The sequence below is a fragment of the Xenopus laevis genome, chromosome 3S (genome assembly GCF_017654675.1).
Source record: "Xenopus laevis strain J_2021 chromosome 3S, Xenopus_laevis_v10.1, whole genome shotgun sequence".
Lineage (NCBI taxonomy): Eukaryota > Metazoa > Chordata > Amphibia > Anura > Pipidae > Xenopus > Xenopus laevis.
This window is the reverse complement of record NC_054376.1, coordinates 62,515,847-62,532,555: the sequence shown is the minus strand read 5'-3', so window position 1 is coordinate 62,532,555 and position 16,709 is coordinate 62,515,847. Positions and strand designations below refer to the sequence as shown.

The window sequence follows — 16,709 nt, the reverse complement described above, 5'->3', positions numbered from 1 at the left end:
AACCATTTAACTTACACATGGAAAAAAAAGGCATCCAAAAATTCACCAACAATATGAATGAAAGCAGCACTTCCATTAATAAGATAATGGAGCACAATTACTAGAGACTTGATTTTAGCACTAAATGATGCCTAAAAAAAAAGCAATTGGGACATACACTGGGTTTCCTGACTTCTGGCTTTATAGAACCATTGAAAACTTTTGACAACCCAAGTTACCTTGGTAACATTAAAAGAAAAATGGCCCCCAGCACTATCTTGCAACAGCCGCTGTCTTATTTTCCTATTGGCTCGCCTCCTTCAGTCACTTAGGGTCCTTGAGTCAGAACTTTCTGACTCGTGACATCACTTCCGGAAGTGACGCGGCGGACCAGTCGCTTGATACCTGCAAGCTGCTTTGCACGCCGGCGTTTGAAGAGAACAGTGAGTGAGTGTTGTAGCAGCAACATCGCTTTTTTTCCCGCATCTCCTTCACCTCCTGGTCGCTTCAGTGCTACAGCATTCCTTTTCTCCTCTCCTTCACGTCATGGCCCTGCGCTGATCTGAAGTCTGATATCGCACCACTAGCTTAGGTGTGTGATGGACATTTCTTTCATTAGTACGTGCAGTTGGGGGCACAGCAGGTCTGGGATGTGCTACTGTTATTCACATAAGTGCATGTGGGGCACAGGTCTGATGTTCTGTTATCCCTAACAGTTCATAGAACGTGGGGCACAGGTCTTGTGGTCTGTGAATCCTATGAATGCCTGCAGGGGGGGGAAGGTCACAGGTCTTGGGTTCAGGGCTTCAATCCTGTTCCTTCCCGATTGTTGTGTTACGAAAGTGGTCAGTAACGTTTCACTAACTATATGTTTCAGCATTGGATAGTCACATTGCTAACAGTAATGTAATCATGACAGGGTGAAGGTCGAAGAATCTCATTGCGGTATTATTATTGTGTGCTGCTTTAGTCTGCTATTTTCTTCTTGCCATGTCCAGCTGATTCTATTTGACATTGTAACTGCTCCTTTATGCATGGTTTAGTGCTAATCTGCAGTGCTCTGTCTTGGTTCCCTGAAGGTGCGGTTGGCAAAGTACTGTGTTACCATTCGCTTTTTTAAGCATGCTTTGCGCAGAGGGCAAAGACAGTCCGGGAGAAGAATGCTCTGGTGATCTCGAGTTAAACGGCCAAGGACTTAAATCTCAATGTGAACTTTGGAAATGCCATGAAGGCACAGGCCATACTTCCAGCAAGTACTCCAGCTCAGCCTGTCAGTGTTCCACTGGAGACCAGGATGCCCTAGTCAAGTTCTGTTGCACCCCCGAGAACGTAAGCATGCAGCTCCCCCATCCCACTGGCACAGGAGAAGATGTTCCTCCACCTCAGGATGTCGGGACACTATCTCCTGAAGGGCGGAGGTTGGGAGTCAGCATTGAGCTGCAAATGAGAGCGTTTACTTTATGCAGAGAGTACCTGAGAGGAGCCTGGAGGGAGATCCAGCCACATCAATTTAAAGTGTCTGTGGTCAGGTAAATCACCAAATCCAATAGTTTTGGGGACGTTTGTGTTTTAATATTTGGTAAGAGTCATCCTCACCACATACCAATTGTACAGTAACAGTTATATCAACCTCTTGGTACTGTGCTAAGAATATTTAGGGTAACAAACAAATCTCACCCTACTGACTTTAAGGTTGGGCTTCCAAGATCAGCAGTAGCAACGAAAAAATTAAAGAAGCGATGCTGTTTACAACCGGCGTACCCTTGGTACCTCCAAACTTTAATTGTGCGGAATAAAGCCAAAACGTTTCAGGAGCCTCACACTCCCTTCCCCAGTGATACGAGGAAGAGAGCGTGAGGCTCCTGAAACGTTTGGCTTTATTCAGCACAATTAAAGTTTGGAGGTACCAAGGGTACACTGGTTGTAAACAGCATTTCTTCAATTTTTTCTTTGCTACTATTGATATATCACGCCGCGTCACATGATCGGAAGTAAGCAGGGCTGCAAGCTGACTGAGATTTGTTACATATCGTGAGTGTATTTGAATTCTTTTGATAGGGCTTCCAAGATCAGCCTAAAGAATCATTCACCATATATATTGTCCATTCAGACTGCTTTGACCGCCTCTGTCAAGTTTGTTGACTCCTGCTCTAGCACAAATAATTGCTATGACTTGTCCTGTATTTAGAGAGAGAAAGACATGCAGTCTGACACAATGCTGTACAAAGTTCATTTTGCGAGGGCTTGCTGACTTGTGTACATTCTGAAAGAACTATGTGATTAGTGTACCTAAAGCTGCATATAGGACATATGATGTATTAAGACAGATAATATTTGCAACGGGGTTGTGTTTCAAATGGCAGAAAAATGGTGTTAAAGGGGTTGTTCACCTTCAAACTACTAGATGTTTTCCGATAGATCACCAGAAATTACTTTTACAATTACTTTTTATTTTCGATCTGTCACCGTTTTTCAAATATTTAAGTGTAAAGTGTCTTTTTTTCGCCTTCTAAAGTAGCTCTGGGAGGGGGGGTCGTTGACCCTGTAAACTGTTCTAAATTGATACATTTGGTTGATACATTTCTTATCTTTGCCCCTGCTGAGCAGAATCTCGGGGTTTCATTAAAGGCAGCTTTTAGAATAGTTGCCAATATTCAAGAGATGCTGCTGAGAAATGTATCAACTAAATGTTGCAAAATTTTAACCGTTTAGAGTCTGCACCTGAATTACTGAGCTGCCAGACTGAAACACCAGAGACAGGAACATTAAACTTTAAACTTAGATTTTTGAAAAACAGTAAAAAATAATGGAAAGTAATTGAAAAAAGTCTTTATTTATGGGGAACTATTTGAAAACAACTCCACTGAAAAAAAGTGTTTGAAAGGTGAACAACCCCTTTAAGGTTGTTAGTAAGAAAACAAGGTAAAAATCTAGGAAGGGAATTATTTCTTTCCAGAAATCTTACAATCCTAAACAAGGGTCATAACCTAAATCCACGGCTACTGGACCTTTTAATATAATCCTAGGGTAAGGTGATTATTGTTATCCCTGATTTATATAGCATATGGATATTACACAGATTAACTTAGTATCTGCCCCAGTGCAGTATACAGTGTAACTTCCCTATTGTATAACATACACATACTAAGGTCTGTTTTATCAGAGGCCAGTTAACATGCCTTTATATTTTTTAGTGTGGGAGGGAACCCATGCAAACATAGGTCCCTTGCAGACCATCTGATTCAAATGCAAATATTCTCCTAGGGCCCCATAGTATTATTGATAAGCATAATGCATAGCTGCCTGGAAGATGTAATCCTTACAGTCATAGTAAAGGGTCTTCATGATTTCAATTTACTGCTTCGTAGCAGCCTTCATCTACCTAGCAATTATACAATATACAGACTGTGTCTTTCAGATGGATTACAGGAGAAAGTGGAACTCCAATCCAACATGTATTTTGGATTGCACCAATTTCATAACTTTTTGATTCTGTGAATACCAAAACCAAAGGAGAAGTAAAGTTACAATCACTGGGGGTGCCAGATGTTAGCCCCCCCCCCCCCCGTTATTATATAGTGAATAAAGTACACACTCTTGTACAATATAAGGATATTATAAGTTACCAAGGCCATATAAAAACACGAGGCCGACCTTTATACAGGTTATGGAACTCCGAGGTAACTTCTAATATCCTCATATTTTGCAACTGGGGGTACATTATTTATTATAATACACAAGTTTCGGTGAGTCATGTGACAGAAATGACATCAGAACTCACAGTTTATAACTGATGACATCAGACCTCACCGTTTATAAGGATATAATTTATAAGATATTCATGGCTTTTGTGTATTATATTCACATACCTCATACTCTGGGCCCTGGGTATTTCTTGAGGAGCACCATGTATACTTCTGCTCCTGGCATCTGAAGAAGAGGATGGTTCCATGGTGCTCCTGGACTGGTAGGTGAATATAAGCAGTGGGGGTGCCTAACCTTTTGCACCTCCAGTGATTTTAACTTTACTTCTCCCTTAATTTATTAGATTCTAGATAAACCAAACAAATGCATCATCTGTGAAGAAAGCAGTTCACGTTCAAACGGAATATCCCTACTCTGATTACAGTACAGTGTTGACTTTGAAACACAGTTTGTTTTCCATGTAAACTGGTAAAATAGTAACGGGTTGAGTGGTCATCTTGAAGTTTAAGGACATTCACCTTTTTTTTTTGTCTTTTTCTTTACTTTCTTGATAGTGGTGGACTAAGTAACCTTCTTTATAAGTGCAGTCTCGCAGACACACTCAAAACGCAGTCTACTGAACCACGCCAGGTTTTGCTACGGCTGTACGGTGCAATTCTGCAGGTAATGTGTAATTTCAGCATCTCTGTTTTGGTGTATATATTGTTTTCTTCAGACATGTATGAGTTATTTTCCAGATAAGAGGTCTTACAAGGTCAGGGGCAATTATTTAAGGTCGGATCAGTGTAAGGGTGGTAGGCCCAGTTACTAAATAGAAATTAAACTCTAATTCACAGTTGAACACAATTTACAAAAGCGCATCATATTATAGTACACCCTTTACATTATGGGGTCTGTTTACCAACAATTGATTCTCCATTTTTCCACGAATCTTGAAAAATTTGTGCTTTTCCTATATTTCTTAACTGCTCTCAAAGCTTGACATTTAATTGTAAAAACCACTAAAAACTTTCATACAAAAATTCACCAGGTAAAAGTCGTAGCGGTCCTATAGAAGTCAATGGGAGCTGCACTAATCTTATTGGACTGTTTTCTTTTATCACTCCTGACTTTTAGAGATTTCACATTTTTTTCCACTAGGAATTGTTCGAAAAAGTCAAATAGGTATTTATATTTTTTTAGTGCATCGTTCAGTGCTGTTTTTCGTTCATACTTTAGATTTGGATCTTTTAATAAATATATTCTCATGTATGGATTTTTTTTTAAAAAACAGGATTCAGTTCACCCATGGAGGCAGATTTTATATATACATTTTTTTAAATTTGGTGGGGTAACAAAACTCATGCAACGTTTTTTTCCCTGCAACTGTGTGTTATTTTGTTTTCTCAAGCACTAGCACATTTAAGGAATACTTTAACTAGACACAGTCAATGAAAAAAGTCTCCGGCAAAAGGCTGAAGATTTTGGCTATTTTTTTTACATTTTCAAAAACAATTCCCAGTAACATGGCAGCTTTTATTTGCCTAATTTTATCATACAAATGTTTTTTTTTTTTTACTCTTTAATAAAATGCAATTCAAAAAGTATTTTTCCTCAAACCGGTGAAAAAGGCAATTGGAAATAATGATAAATCTGTGCCTCTGTTATTGTACGTTTTCTGAAAAACTATATATCATGATAATAAAACCAAATATTTCAATTTCATGAACCCATATAGTTTAATTTATCAGAATGACATAGGCTGTTCATCAGTTGATAATACTTAGTCTGGGTTTGTACATATGTATTTCCTTTTTTTCAAAGAATCCCCTGTCTTGCTTTGCTGAATGTGCATGTTGTTCTTTTGTTTTGTATAGGGTGTGAACTCTTTGGTTCAGGAAAGTGTTATATTTGCAATCCTAGCAGAACGTTCACTTGGCCCACAGTTATATGGTGTATTTCCTACAGGCCGTCTGGAAGAGTACATTCCGGTGAGATGCAATCCATGGTGTATTGCTAATACAGCTGGCAAACGTTCCAAGTATTTTGTATTTCATTTTGAATGATGCAGGCACTTGCATGAACAAGCAACTGCACAGGAGTGTTTAATTCATGGCTCCACCTTAATTACTTTTGCATTAATACCTTATTAATGTCTCCCAACACAAATCCCCAAGGATACATGTTCAATACCAAACATGTTCTGGCAACTTGTTTTTCTCCATGCACAGTGTTAAAATGTTGTTCTACAACACTTTTCCGACTATCTCCTTATGTCTCCATTATGTTCTAACAGTCTGGTGCCTACTTGCCAGTTAGTTGACCCAACATATCTAAGAGGCATTTTTTTTTTTTTACAATTAATAAAGCTAGTAACTCTATAGTCAGGATCTCTCTTTAAATGCATAAAACTGTTACCTACCTGTTCTCTATTGTAGCCAGAATTTATTGTACTCAGTAGCAAATGTTTTTTTATAAAAATATTGTAATAGTTGAGTGAGAATATAATCAGTCTCAAGTATACTTTTTGGGGTTGAAAGTCCTTCTGAGGTCAGCACCCCCTACAGAATCCGGTTGGATTTTTCCATTTTTTTTTACCAGCTTAAGTTATACAATGCATTTATTTGGCATGTTTATTTGTCTGTTATTGTGGGTTTGTTTGCTGTTTGCCTTTAATCTTTGCATCTTTTCCAGAGTCGGCGACTGGTGACACCAGAGCTTAGTTGTCCAGACATGTCAAGCGAGATTGCTGAGAAAATGGCCAGATTCCACAAAATGGAAATGCCTTTTAATAAAGAGCCAGTGTGGCTATTTAGGACAATGGAAGAGTAAGTAGAATAAATGAAGAGTGCTGAGGCCATGTAATGCTTTTCTACCAAAATGGAAAAGGTAGTCGCTGGAAATGGGTGTTCCCTTGACTTAAAAAATAGTTGTATATTTAAATATATCTGTTTCCCCAGAACCTTATTACTGCTACTTTTTACTACTAATCTTTTTATTCAGGTCCTCTCCTATATTCCAGTCTCTTATTCAAGTCAATGCATGGTTGCTAGGTTATTTTGGAATCTAGCAACCAGATTGCTTAAACAGCTGGAGAACTGATGAACAAAGGCTACGTAACTCCTAAACCAAAAATAATAAAAAGAAAAGAAAGAAAAACATTTGCAAATTGTCTCAGAATATCACTTGCTACATGATTTTAAGATGAACAACCCCTTTAAATTAAATTAATTCCAGTGGTAGCATGTAGTGCTATATAGCATCTGTTATCTGCTTCACATATATGAATTCTACAGGACAATTTTACCCATAGCTTCACCGTAGATTATTCATATACATTAGAGCTTTTGAAGCAAACACATTTTCTTCACCTATGTTAAATGATAAATTCTCTATTCAAATGTATACAAAACATATTTTTCAATTACTGGCCTTTTAACTCTAAAACATTTGCATCCAGGAATGGATTTTCCTGAATAAGATTCCCTTTTAAACTTACTACCAATACCACCATTTATCTGAGGAAGATGCTTGGCGCCACCAAAAATTCACAGTTAATAAATGAACATGATTTTCACACTAGTTTGGACTGTATCATTTTGTCTCTTTTGCGGTAGTATCTTGTGTTTTGCACCCAGCACAACACACCATATAAGCTAAAAAGCATATTGCCACACTTGTGAATAGCCAAAATAAAAAGGTTAATTTTGAATTTTTTTCTCTGAAATTTACCTAACTGCTTGCTTGAGTATTGATTCATGTCCTACAACCTCATTCTCTCCCACAGGTATATGTCACAAATATCCCCGCTTTCCTTTACAGAAAAGGATGACATGGAGAAGTTCAACCAGTTGAAAAGTTTTTGTCTGGAGGAAGAAATGCAAAATCTCAAGTGAGAAATAATGCCACTGAATATTTAATTTTCAGACAAAATCACCTTTTATCTTTTAGGCCTCTGGCATACATGGTATTTAAAATACTGCTTTGTGCAGTGCTTGTAAAATACACGTGCATCTGTTACTATAGATCCTTAAATATTTTTTCTAATTTTGGTTATGTACCACAATGAATTTTAAATGAAACAACTCAGATGCAGTTGAACTGCAGACTTTCCGCTTTAATTCAGTGGGTTGAATAAAAAGATTGCATAAAAATATGAGGAACCAAAACCTTTTTTTTAACACAATCACTTAATTTCAAGGGCTCAAAAGCAATTGGACAATTGACTCAAAGGCTATTTCATGGCCGTTGTGTGCAATTCCTTCGTTATTGTATTATCAATGAAGCAGAGTTGATTTGATTTGAGGGGGGGTGGGTGCTTGTATGTGGAAGATTTTGCTGTGAACAGACAACATGCGGTCAAAGGAGCTCTCCATGCAAGTGAATAAACCATCCTTAAGCTGCAAAAACAGAAAAAAACCATCCAAGAAATTGCTATAATATTAGGAGTGGCAAAATCTACAGTTTGGTACATCCTGAGAAAGAAAGCACTGGTGAACTCGGCAACACTAAAAGACCTGGACGTCCACCATAGAAAACAGTGGTGGATGATCATAGAATCCTTTCCATGGTGAAGAGAAACCACTTTACAACAGCCAAACAAGTGAACAACACTCTCCAGGAGGGAGGTGTATCGATATCCAAGTCTACCATAAAGAGAAGACTGCATGAAAGTAAATACAGAGGGTGCACTGCAACTTGCAAGCCACTCATAAGCCTCAAGAATAGAAAGGCTAGATTGGACTTTGCTAAAAAAAAAAACATCTAAAAAAAGCCAGCACAGTTCTGGAAAACCATTCTTTGGACAAATGTAATCAAGATCAACCTCTACCAAAATGATGGCAAGAAAAAAGTATGGAGTGTCTATCTCCACTGATTTGAATAAGATCTGCTTGTGTGCAGTCATGCATAGCAGAGTGAAGGTCGGCTTGAAAATGCCTGTTTTCATGTATTTAGGCAACCTTTGCTGTGTTTATCTGCACGGAAGATGATCTTGGAGCCAACACTCTCTGTCTTTGGCCTAAGAATATTTTTAGTGCAGTTGCGTTCTCTCGGAGAACAGGGACAGTCAAAACACAGTGGGATTTGCAGGAATCTCTACATAGTTTTTTTTTTTTTTTTCTGGATTAACAAAGAACTGAAATACATTAAAATGTGAAGTCCTTTTAGACACACTTATTTTGTTTGAATTTTCAAAATTTAGGTTGCTGGAAGTAGCTCAAGACGATAGACAGCAAGAAAATCATGACACATGCTATCTATTCATTGGAGAGTTAGACAGGCTTATAGGACTTCAACTAAAGGGACTATTACTGGGTATTTTGCATCACTTTCTTGCACTGTTTAAATGCCATAAGCATGTGTCCCGTCTTGTACAGCCATTAAGTATCAAGGTTAATTGTCAAGGTTAAAATTGCCACACAGTGATCCCATTCCTCACCTTGCATAACAAGCAACTGTAGTCTTAACACCTACCAATTGGGTTTTGCTATTATACCTGAAGTTTCTCAACAACAAAAAAAAAATTGTATTTAAAATAATAACTATATATCCTTGGGATTTCACTGTATACAAAAGTAAATTTTTTTTCCCTGTTGCTGGCTATATAAAAAAATCGCACAAACAACAATGATCACTGCCTCATTTTGACATTTCTGTGCCTTTTTTTCTCTTTAGAGTGCTTCTACGATCTACTGCATCACCTGTAGTCTTCTGTCACAATGATGTTCAGGAAGGTAGGTTGAGTGCACCAAATTTTAACAGATTATCCTCTAAATGTAATGTTGTGCAAAGAAAATTACTTTTATATTGTCAGTATTCCTCTGAAACAGCAGAATAGTGCATATACTGTATTGGGTTTGGGTGCCCCACGGAGATGCACAATGCAGCTCCAAACAGTAGTGACTTCTGTGTTGCCTGATTTGGTGACAATGAATTGTAGGGGTTGGCCTGCTGGCCATTGTGGTCCTAAATTAAACCAGAGCATTTGTAAAATAGGATGTTGTACATCACCAGATCTTAACATAAACTGACTAAGGAGACCCTCTTTTTTTCTGGTTTGAAGGCTGACATAACACGTTGTTTTATATGCACAACCAGTTATTCAGTATTATGACTTTGTATGAAGTGTACCCTGATGCAATATGCAAATCCGCTATGTCCATTCAGTAAGAACCACTACTTTAATACATAACATTTTATCTTCACCCCAGTTCATGCTGCATTCGTAAGCTCAAATTTTATACAGCAACACTTATTAAAAAATAATCCAACAGTGTACCTTTAGTGCAGTCGATTCAACGGTTAAAATCAGTGGTCTTCATAAGGCAGTTTTCCTGCGGCTTTTAAGTTACAAATCCCAACAACTCCATAAAGTCCTACAATTATTTCTAGCAACCAGCATCATTTTACAGTAGTTCAGAATATCTGTTTATGTGATACATGGAATGTGACACACTTTTCCATTTTATAAGTGGTGTTTTTCCCATCAGCTGCACCAAATAAATATTGGCAGGCATCTTTGGCTGCCTCTCAGGTTCTTACAATAACATATTTCAAGTATTTTATTTTTTTTAATATGTTGGAACAATGTCAGGAACAATTTTCTCTTTTGAGGCATACTTTTTGATGGCTTGAGTGATAAAAACTTTTGTTTTACCAGGTAACATTTTGCTGCTGTCTTCTCGATCCTCCTCTGCCTCAGACAGGCTCATGCTTATTGACTTTGAGTACAGTAGCTACAATTACAGGTTGGACCAAACACTTGATTTCAATTTCACTTGGAACATTTGCTTTGTTACAATATAGCCTACTTATTTTGTTGTGGTGGTGGTTCCAAATTCTTACAAAAATTCTGCATACAGAAATCATCTGCTTATCCTATAATTTTCATTAAGGGCCCTAAAACATGGGGCACTTCATCAGCCCTGCAGGAATTTGTCTCTTCCACAGGCAATGACGCACCTGACAATACCTGCCCATTCACTTCTGTTGGAATTGGCGCATGTAAAACACATTACTTGTAGTGATCCGTGGTAACTGCTCAGAAAAGCGCGAGGAGGCAGGATCACTGCATGTTATGTGTTTTATATGACAATTCCAATGAAAATGAAGTGGCAGGTATTGTTGGGTGCTACTGCACATGTGGCTAATAAAGAGCCCAATATTTTGGTGCCCAAAAGCAGAGATATGCTCTGTTACTCTGCAAATATTACAACTTGAAAGGGCTTAAACTTGTGTTTGAAGCGTTTTGATCTTAAAGTATTTTTATTCTGTATTCAATTTGAAATATATTATTTTTATATTGTGGGGGTTTTTTGTTTGTATTGGGCTTTTTTTTTTTTTTTGGTAATTTCTACTACTTTCATGATTCTGGTGAGCCACTGTGTTATAATACCACCTGCACAATGTTAAATGTTAGTATCCCTTTTTCTAGAGGGTTTGATATTGGAAATCACTTCTGTGAATGGGTGTATAACTACCACCACAATGAATGGCCTTTCTACAAAGCACAGCTGAGCGACTACCCTTCAAGGGTACAGCAGGTATGTTCCTTATCTCTTTTGGTTTTCATACCTGTAGCTGAAGAAATGTGTACAAATCATTCTATTACATCTGTTGTAGTTTAGATCCAAGATATATTTATTTTAAAAAAAAAATGTGACTGTACAGCTTGGAGAAATGGCCAAAATAAATACTCACCTCCATCTACATGCTTGATAATTATAATTTATTATTTTAACATCTTGTTGAGATTGAGTTGAAGCAATGGAATGTTACATTTGGCCATTTGTATAGGCAGCCATGCTGGTGATTATACACCCTGTGTGCCATTGCCCTTACAGTAAGAGTGTAAATACTGAAATCATTATTTATTAGTGCACAACATTCATAAATCTTAATCACTGAATTGCCTTTCAACAGCACAAGTGACCAAGGAGAGAAAAGAAAAGATATTTGAAGGCGTATGGGTAGAGTAGAAGCAGTTTACAAACTTGCTGCACAGCTCCAGTTTGTCAGCATCCATTAAATATAACAATGGAATGAAACAATAATAATTAAATTGTACTTTAATTTCAATTTTATTAAAATGATCTTGACACATTCTACTTGTTATGGAAATTGTATCCATATCACAACTAAACCTATCACTTTGCTGTTTTCATTTTAAAATGCTTCAAAAATAAAAACATAGCGGAAGTTTGGTGGTTATACTGACCCAATATCTGTCATTGATAGAAATGTGTCCATGCCACTTATAGAAACAACACATTTCGTGTTAATGGTCCCTATGGTATTCTCTGTAAGGTCACATGTGATGTACCCTCTTTAAATGTCATCTTATGTTATTGTTATGTATTTTGTACTATATATTTTCAAAACGTCTATGTCTGCCTTCATTTTCTATGCCTTTTAATTCCATTTTATTCTTAGCTTCACTTTTTCCATTCCTACCTTTGGGAGATGTCTCCAGGTCTTGGTGAAGGTGATCGCCATGCTCAGGAAGAAGCAATGTTGTTGGAAGTAAATAGGTCAGTATATGACACAAAGCTCTGGATCTCTCCTATTTTGCAGTTTCCCTTTTATCTGGTGGATGCAAGTTTCAATGACAAAATATTTTATAAAGAGGGATATTATGAAGGATAATTAATAGTTACATGTACCAAAGGGGTGAAGAGGGCACACCCAGAATTCTGTAGTGAAAGTGCACTTTTCTAAACTATTCACTTTTCCACTCTTATTTCTCACCTTTAGGTTTGCACTGGCTTCACATTTTTTCTGGGGTCTCTGGTCTATTTTGCAAGCAAAAATGTCCACTATTGAATTTGGATACCTGGTAAGCTTAGAATATGTTCTCTGCATGGTGTTACCTTTCTAAATCTTTTGTTTTATCATAGTTTCAAGGAATAAAAAAAAATGACACTACACACAGCATACATCCCAACCACTTTCAAATCTACCCTAACAGATTTGGTAACTTAACCCCTTACACAACATTTTGCAGTTCTATAGTTCTGCACTGTACAGTGACATGCAGAGAATATCAGTGTCAAAATCTTAAACATGAAGTGGGACAGCAGTTGTTGAAAACTCTTAACAAACATTATAGGTATATAAAAAAATGCAGCTTGAAAATGAACTTCAATACTCTACGTTTTAGTAAGAAACATTATTTCAAATGTATAAAAAAAATATATAATTTCATGTTTTTTCTCTTTTTATTGTAGGATTATGCACTATCGCGATTTAATGCATATTTTGAACAGAAACGCATCTGGACCTAATTTTCATTCGATACTCTTTGGAGCATGTAACAGATTTCTGTCTTCAGCAAGAATCTGCTTCCTTTGATGGACCGATATACCTGCAGTCTTTTCTCACACCTATCTACAAGAAAAAAAACTTTTACTCTGCACAGTTCTGTGTGCATGTCTGCAGCCTGCATTCCTTTACTCTCTTCCTCCTGCCTTTATCTGTATGCTAATCTACCTCTGTCTGCATCTTTGAACTCTCTTTATTTTTATACAACCTCATCAGTAGCGCCTACTGTGAAGACCCTTGAGCTTCCTCTAAAAATGTAAAACTTGTATTAATGTACAAGTTAGAATTATGTGTTATAATTTATTTCAAATTCTGCATATTATTTGCTCCTAATATTTATAGTTTAGTCTATTTAATCCATTTGTATGTTTTGTTAAATGCTAATGGTTTTTATTGTTTGCATTTACTTTATCAATTCAGAGTATTTTAATCAGTGACTGAATTTGGTCACATGCAACCAGTGTTGACTGGCCTGGCGGGACACCGGGCCAGACCCCCTCTCCCAATATTTACATTTTGGGGAAAAAAAACGTTTTTGGCGATGCGCATCACCGCTCGCGCATACCAGCGTTCATGCCGGCGTTCATGCATGCACACCAAGCAGCGCATTCGCACAGTCGCGCCGGGCTCGGGGGATGGAGGAGGGCCATGGACCAGCAGTTCCGGTGGGCCCCGGGCCCCCCAGTCCGACCCTGCTTGCAACCTATTTTTAAATGCCAAAGAATGAACATAGACAAAACCTTAAATGCTAGCACTGAACTGGAAATTCAGAATGTTGCTAACCTAATGGCTGCTTAGGACTTGTATCCCCATGTATAATAAAAGGCACCAGTTGCTGATTTAAAGATATTTGCTTTTAAACTGATCACCAGTAAAAGCTACCTTGTCGTTGATTGGTACAGGTGAATATACCTATATAATGCTTTTATAGCCCCTAAGCTTTTTTTGTTTTTTTTATATGGCACTAAAATTTAGTTTACCAAGCTGGGGAAAAAGTGGTGCAGCAATGCTACCTTTTTTTAAGGTACTTATTCTATTGCTTATTCGTCAAGGTTATTTTTAACAGCAATGGCATTTTTCCTGAATACCTGTTACTTTTTAGCATTTAATGATTACAAAGCATATAACTGTTCCATCCACCCCTCCCCAGTATCTGAAATATAATCTTTTTTAAAAAAAATATAGGGCATTTAAAGGAACAGTGGTAAAAGCAATACCTTATTTGATTTTAAGATGGAGGTGCAATATGGGAAGATCTTATTTATTCCCCTTTTCTACAATTGTGTGTATTTTTCACACAATAAATCCCCAAAAATCTCAAATGTTAAATTAAATTAAACTCAGATTTCAAAACTCTATTGTGGAAGCATGAAAAAACTCATCGAATGTAGTGCAATTATATTCTATCCTTCATTTCACAATATCTTTCAAATTAATCTCAAAAACTCAAATTGAATAGCTTGAATTTTGCCAAGACAACACCCACAAATTTTTATATTCATATTTTTGAGGGGTTTCTTGAATTTCGAGGAATTTGAATTTGCAATTTTTGCTGCAAAAAAAATTCACATTGTGGTAAAAAGTTGAAATGTTGATAAATGCCCTTTAGTCATGGGTTATGCTCAACAGGTTATTTTAATATTGTTGATTCTTATTTTAAACATAAGCTTAATTTCAACTTCTAGTGGGCTGCCTATTCTTTTGTTTCTATACCTTATATTTTGCACCCCTTTCAACTATTGTTATTTATATAGCATCATCATTTCATGCAACACAGTGCAAAGGGAAACAAATAGAAGACCAAACAGTTATCATATTCAAATATTTCTCTGAAACAGGTACAATCGGATATTGCAAGGAGACTGTGGGGCAGGGCCCTGCTTGCAAGAGCTTGCATTCACATCAAAACTACTCCCCCTCCTGTGAAATAATTATGGCAGCCCTCCTCTCTGCTTAAACAGCACTGCTATACTCTCTTCATACAACTCTACTACATAAACATAATATGTATTCTTTCTACAACCCTATTTCCCAAAGTGTCTCAGCTCTAAATAGCATTGCATTCCCCATATATACCTCTCCATTCCATACATGCATGATTGATCTGTATTTAGATCACTGCCATAGCCCAACCTTTTGACCAGATGTTTTATCATGCTTCCTCAATTTCTTGATGTTTTTCAGCTACATATTTCACATCCATTCTCTCATTATAGCAGCCTTTAGAAATTCCATTAGTTCCTGCTTAGTCATCATTTATTTGCTTCATGTCCTCCTCCTAGCTCATCTCTACATGAGCTAGCTAACACCTATTTTACATGGTTACTCTAGCAGCTTTGCCCCCTCAGTTTCTGCTCTGACCGTTCTTCCCACATTATTTTTATACTAGTTTATCTGCTTATCTACTGGTTAATTTTAATGGAACTTACAATTGGTTGTGCTTTTTGTTATTTATATGTCCGCTATCTCAACAGAAAACGATGTATTTACATGCATAAAAAACTGTTTAAGCAATTACTGTAAATTAGCCACAGATGAAAACTATGCACTGTATCGAAAATAAAAAAGAACAAGCAAAGTAAAGTTTTTTGTTGTTTTTTAGACTTAAATTAGAAAATGCAACATTTGTGTTGTTCGTGCAGTACCATAAGGGTATGTCCTTGGTCCTTTGCTTTTTCAACATGTTTATAATAACTTTCAAAGCACAAAAATGTGTTAAATGTATATTGGAAAGCTGTTTTGGGGTTGTGAACCCTTTTAAAATGTTTCTATGTTTTTATATGAATGTGACCTAAAACATCATCTTTTTTTCAAGCCCTAAAGAAGATGAAGAAAACCTAGTTAAACAAATGAAACAGAAATTATTATATTTGGTCATGTATTTATTGAAAAAATATTCCAATAACATTTCTGCGTGTGGCCAAATCAGTATTTGGTGTTGACTCCCTTGTGCAGCAATAACTGCTACGAAACATTGCACTAACTGTTGATCAATCCTGCATATCAACTGTAGAAATTTTAGCCCACTCATCCATACAGAACCGCTTCATCTCTTGGATGTTGGGGGGGGGGGTTTACTCGCATGAACCACTTGCGTTAGAACTTTCCATTTCATTAATGTCAGGACTTTGACTTGGCCATTCCAGAACACTCCCTTTATTCTTCTTTAACCATTCTTTGGTAGAACGACTTGTGTGTTTAGGATCGCTGTCTTGCTGCATGACCCACAGTTACTTGAGATTCAGTTTGTGTACATATGTCTTGACATTTTCCTTTAGAATTCTCTGGTATAGTTTAGAATCCATTGTCTCATCAATGACAGCAAGCAGTCCATGCCCAGATGCAGCAAATCCAAAAGAGAACACTCCCACCACCATGTTTAAAAGATGGGATAATGCTCCTCATATAAGCTAAGTTTAAGTTATATTTTTGCTTCATCTGTCCACAAGACATTCTTGCAATATCCTTCTGGTTTGTCCACGTGACCTTTAGCAAACTGTAGATGGACAGTAATATTGCAGTGGCTTTCTCCTTGCAACCCTGCCATACAAACCATTGCTGTTCAGTGGACTCCTGAACATAGACATTCGGCAATGTAAGACAGATCTTCAATTGCTTAGATGTTACCCTGGGTTCCTTTGTAACCTCTCGGATGATTAGACACCTTGCAGTTGGAGTTATCATTGATGGTCGACCACTTCTGTGTATGGTAACAACAAAAGTCT

At 37.1% G+C, this 16,709-nt stretch overlaps 1 protein-coding gene across 4 annotated transcripts; it reads left to right on the top strand.

Annotated features, from left to right (window-relative positions):
• The first annotated feature begins 234 nt into the window (after nt 1-234).
• Nucleotides 235-15,562, top strand: chkb.S (choline kinase beta S homeolog). Of its 4 annotated transcripts, none has more exons than XM_018255648.2 (12): nt 235-426; nt 1,059-1,508; nt 4,239-4,347; nt 5,541-5,654; nt 6,358-6,491; nt 7,451-7,555; nt 9,340-9,398; nt 10,325-10,412; nt 11,099-11,207; nt 12,097-12,194; nt 12,418-12,499; nt 12,891-15,562. In XM_018255648.2, the coding sequence occupies exons 2-12, from the start codon at nt 1,102-1,104 to the stop codon at nt 12,945-12,947; spliced, it is 1,362 nt and encodes a 453-aa protein (XP_018111137.1). In that variant the 5' UTR covers nt 235-426; nt 1,059-1,101; the 3' UTR covers nt 12,948-15,562. The 4 variants fall into 4 exon arrangements, with proteins under 4 accessions (XP_018111137.1, XP_041444330.1, XP_018111134.1 ...); XM_041588396.1 differs by having other exon boundaries at nt 326-571; nt 12,127-12,194; XM_018255645.2 differs by having other exon boundaries at nt 333-571.
• Nucleotides 15,563-16,709: the final 1,147 nt, after the last annotated feature.

Bases quoted from the DNA above. Each gene is read 5' to 3' on its own strand.
- chkb.S (XM_018255648.2), top strand. From the start codon at position 1,102: ATGCTTTGCGCAGAGGGCAAAGACAGTCCGGGAGAAGAATGCTCTGGT. The intron at 12,195-12,417 runs GTCAGTATATGA...TCTCACCTTTAG, and splicing joins ATGTTGTTGGAAGTAAATAG to GTTTGCACTGGCTTCACATT. The intron at 12,500-12,890 runs GTAAGCTTAGAA...TTTTTATTGTAG, and splicing joins CTATTGAATTTGGATACCTG to GATTATGCACTATCGCGATT.